A 4,329-nucleotide genomic window follows, 5' to 3' on the forward strand; every position below is an offset into this window, starting at 1 on the left:
ATACACTGTAGCATAAGTGGTACAAATGTGTGTACTTATACATTGTACCTTATACATGTACACATAATAGCTAGCTTTTACAATTTTGGACAAACTGAGAGAGAATTGCCTTCCTGAAAAAAAAAAAAATCAGGTTTCCAAAATATGATGAATACATTTGTGAACATGTTCTGCATTCAATATACAAAGTATAAATGCATCAATATTAAGTAAAAATGATAAGAGTAGAGATAGAGAGAGCTGTGCACATCATTTCTTTTTCACATCAGGCAAGCATTTCGGGCAATACCACTTGCCCTTGGGTTTGGTACTCAACCCAACGCAGCCAAAGTGGAACCATTCAAATGGACAGTCTTTGTTGTCACATCCAACCATGTCACCATACGACACCTGCTGGCAAAGACAGTACGTGGGCTCGTTCGGATCAATGGGTGGATCGATGGGCAAGATATCACGGTCAGCTTTCGCCTTGTTGCGCTTCTTCTTCTTCGCCTTGGGGTTCTCCGCTGGTTGTGGGACGTGGTTGTCCTTCTCCTTGGTGTCGATGTTGCGGCTACGTCGCAGCCGCTTGCTGGTCTTTTCGGGCGCAGCTGTCTCCACGACAGCGGGGGCTGCTTTCTTGCTCTTCGGGGGCGGGTCTGGCGGATGTTCGGGCTTCTCAGTGATCTCAAGGTGGGTGCGGTTCATGTTCATCTGGCGGAGACGGTTTTCGACCACCTCTACGATTTGGGAGGCAAACTGGAGCTTCTCATCGCCAAGTTCCTGACTCTGGATCAGGCTTCGATGGAGGTGGATCAGGGTGCGCCTCTTGTTGTGATTGTCAAGGTCCTTTGTCAGCAGTGTCTCATACAACTGTTTGATTTCCCTGAGAACACCTACACAGGTAAGAACAAACACAAAAACAAATCTAAAAACATGAGTTATTGTATATCAATAGCCTGCATCAAAGTAAAATGAATTTGCACTACACAGTGAGAGAGAGAGAGAGAGAGAAAGATTGAATGTGAAGTCACACAAAACAAACCAAACATACAAAGGAAATACACGTTCATGTAAGTGGACCACTTCATTGACTTCATGAGTGCCACTGCGTCATTTTACATACATGTGACACTCTGCCTTCAATAACTGATTTTAAACTTTGCAGTATGATTTTTTTTTGCAAGTTGCCACTGGCATACACTGCATTTAGTGTAGAAAAAAAACAACACTTTTGCATGCTTTTTATTTTCGTGAATCTTGGCTCTTGTAAACTCAAAAAATTAAAATACACACACACACACATTAAAAAAAAATCTGGTTTTACAGTAATCCAGAATTGCTTGCTCAGTCGGTCTCATGTTCAGAGCAAAAGATGTCATCATAATCACATTTTCTAATTAAAAGTTACAGTAGTAGATGGTCTAATCATTGTACCTGGGCCAGGTACAATATAAAATTAAAAAGGAAGTACGATCACATTCACAGATTACACTGCATTTTCCCTACCCCACCCCCCCCCTTCACACACACACAGTTTCACACAGCATCACTTCACTTTTTTTTAAATCATTTTTTGACATTTACAGCTCTCCTCCATAGAAGGGGATTCCGTGAAGCCAGATCCAGATGCAGTCTCCGCGGAACACATCCCCAACAAGATACAGACCAATCTTTTGGTCAACCCCTGGTGAAACTTAAAGCTGTTCGGAGTGTTCCCCAAAGCTGCCGATTTACACAGCCCTGTCTGTCGCTGTACAGAAGTCGCACTGTGTCTGGTCAATCTAAATTTACAACCTACATCTAAATTACTATCTAAATATAGACAGTCTACAAGAGTACAATTGTAATACTAGAGAAGCACTCTGAGAGCGCAGACCTCCGCCAAGCATGCAGCTCATTTCCATCACTGATCTTGTTCTTCCATATATATATCAGTGATTTCCACCCATACGTACTATAGCATGCTGAAAGTGTTTATCTAGCAGTGTGCTGAAAGTCTCCCGATTTCCCAATCGTAGCCTTTGTTACGTCATAAACCCTCAGCAGCACAGCGCGCCTCACCCCAGCAGATTTCTGAAACTAGAGCACGCACTTTAGTGCGCGCATGCAAACCTCAAATACGCACAGCCTGAACTCCCAAGTTCACTGACCCTACCTGCCAAAATATCAAAAATCCTTCATAAATTCCCCCAAAATTCTCGGATCACTACATTGTACCAAAAGTTAATCGTTTGATACTCGTGTAATTCTCAACCTTCCCTGCAAGTTTCATCCCAATACGTTGTCTACTTTTTGAGTTATTTTGCACACAGACGAACGAACGAATGAACGAACAAACAAACCAACGGTAACGAAAACATAACCTCCTCCCTTGGCGGAGGTAATAAAGTTCCTAGATGATTAAGACAAAATAAACACCCTCATTAAACATAACAGACGATTCTTCTTTTTTTTTTGAACATACAGATGGAGTCATAGCCTATAGGGTTGTAGCCTACAATTTTGGTGAATGGAGTATGGACCACGGCCCATCCATGCGTCCATGCCATGGACATGGTGACGGGTGTGTTTAAATGAGTGAGCCCAATTTCCACTCCAGATCTTTACTAAACTTGCCTTTATTTAAACCACATTGAATCACAAGATCACTGGCTTCATTAAGTCTGAATTTATAGCAATCCTAGACTTGAATATGACATTAGAATCTAGTAGAAGACTAACTGCTAGTAGTACAGTGTCTAATCAGTAGTCAATGCATAAACACCACACTGCACTGCATGCACTGGCATATGCATGGCACTATCAACATCGGCGCTTGGCAGTGTTCAGCCCGTACTGAATCGCCGGTGTGCTAGGGGAGCATCGGGCAGCCAAGCATACACCACCTCGTTGCAACACGTTGGTTAGAACACTCACTCTGATATGCGTTGTCGATCTCCCGGATTTGTGATACATTCCGTTGAAGATCATTTGGGAGCGATTCAATGCAGTCCAAATAGTCCTCCACATATGTAGTGGTCTGGTTCATATTTGCTGCGCTTTGACTCATTTTTGGAGATTGGACAGGTAAACAAACACGTAAAGCAGTCGTTATTATTGTACAAAATTTTGTCGGTCCGGGTTTCTCCCCAACATGAAGCAGCAGATGTAAACTACGATTATGACATGACGCATGCGTCCTGTGATAGGTGCTAAAGGTCATCTGATGGTAATTTAAATAATGTGATTTGTTTACAGTAGGTAAATCTTCTTGAATTTTCTTTCTTTTTTCAATCAATGTGACATCATGGGCAAATGTATATTTTATTTCATATGTTTTTATATGTAGACAATTTGTTAGTCTCATCAAATAAATGTTACTTTCTTTCTTTCGTTAAATATATTATACTTCAGTGAATTCTATTCACCCCATGTTGATCACCAACATGGTATAGACCGGATATGTAAGTCGCGCGAAATACAATGACATCGTCGTATCTGTACGTCCACAACTGCTACATGATGCAGTCATGTACAAGGCAGCTGTGGTTACTGGTAGACTCGCGTGTGGTGGGGTCCCTCTACATCAAACCCGCTGTTTGGTGTGTGGGTGGCTGGCCTAAGAAACTTGTTGCCACGCGACTCTAGACAGCGTTAGGGACAGACGGACGGACGGACTCTGGGAACACGCAGTCATGTGGCAGCAGTAAATTTACTGATTTACTGGTAACTCAATTTTATGGCGAATTTTGGACCCATGGGCCATAGCCATTGCTATCTAGATCCATTTAATTGCCATACACAGCACGAACAGGCCACTTGCTTGCCCCCCTTGGCATGATTAGGCGCCCGTGCCCTTTTTTGCTTTTTGCGTTGACAAAGTGCCATGCATGACCTTTCCTATGTTGAATTGATGAGAGCAATGTACCAATGATAATTGAAAGTAATTTTCATTTAAGTAATGAGTGTTATGAGTGTAATTTAAATTTAATATAGACCCTATTATCTTTACTAATGTCAAGAGTTAAACTTACGGATTCCACAACTTCATATTGGAAATATTGTATATTTGCTCATGGGATCAGCCTCAAAAGGCCAATGGCCTACTGCTGATTTCCTCCACCATTTATTCTAATTCATGTCAATCTTGAACACACACTTTTTAACTTTTAGCTGTGATTATGAATACCCAAAATAATTTTTGGGCTGTGTATCGTCGCTGTACATAGTATATGAAACAGAAATTTGTATATTGTTTGCAGTCTTGTTCTTCTTTCAATTCATTTCACTCTAGTCTCTAGATACAGCGCTGCAAATTTCAGAGGTGGCTTGACATCGCAATCTTGAACCTTGGAGCTGACACTGTCG

The 4,329-nt window shown here is 41.7% G+C and overlaps 1 protein-coding gene across 1 annotated transcript; it reads right to left on the reverse strand.

Moving 5' to 3' along the window:
• Positions 1-249: 249 nt before the first annotated feature.
• On the reverse strand, positions 250-3,100 carry LOC139743380 (inhibitor of growth protein 2-like). The gene is made up of 2 exons (XM_071653864.1): positions 2,899-3,100; positions 250-875 (listed from the first exon to the last, which is right to left on the reverse strand). Exons 1-2 carry the CDS (start codon positions 3,029-3,031, stop codon positions 250-252), a joined length of 759 nt encoding a protein of 252 aa, XP_071509965.1. The 5' UTR covers positions 3,032-3,100.
• Between the last annotated feature and the right edge of the window lie 1,229 nt (positions 3,101-4,329).

The sequence above is a fragment of the Diadema antillarum genome, unplaced genomic scaffold, assembly GCF_040938485.1.
Source record: "Diadema antillarum isolate AM-2024a unplaced genomic scaffold, OU_Dant_1.0 seq00001076_RagTag, whole genome shotgun sequence".
NCBI classification, from domain to species: Eukaryota; Metazoa; Echinodermata; class Echinoidea; order Diadematoida; family Diadematidae; genus Diadema; species Diadema antillarum.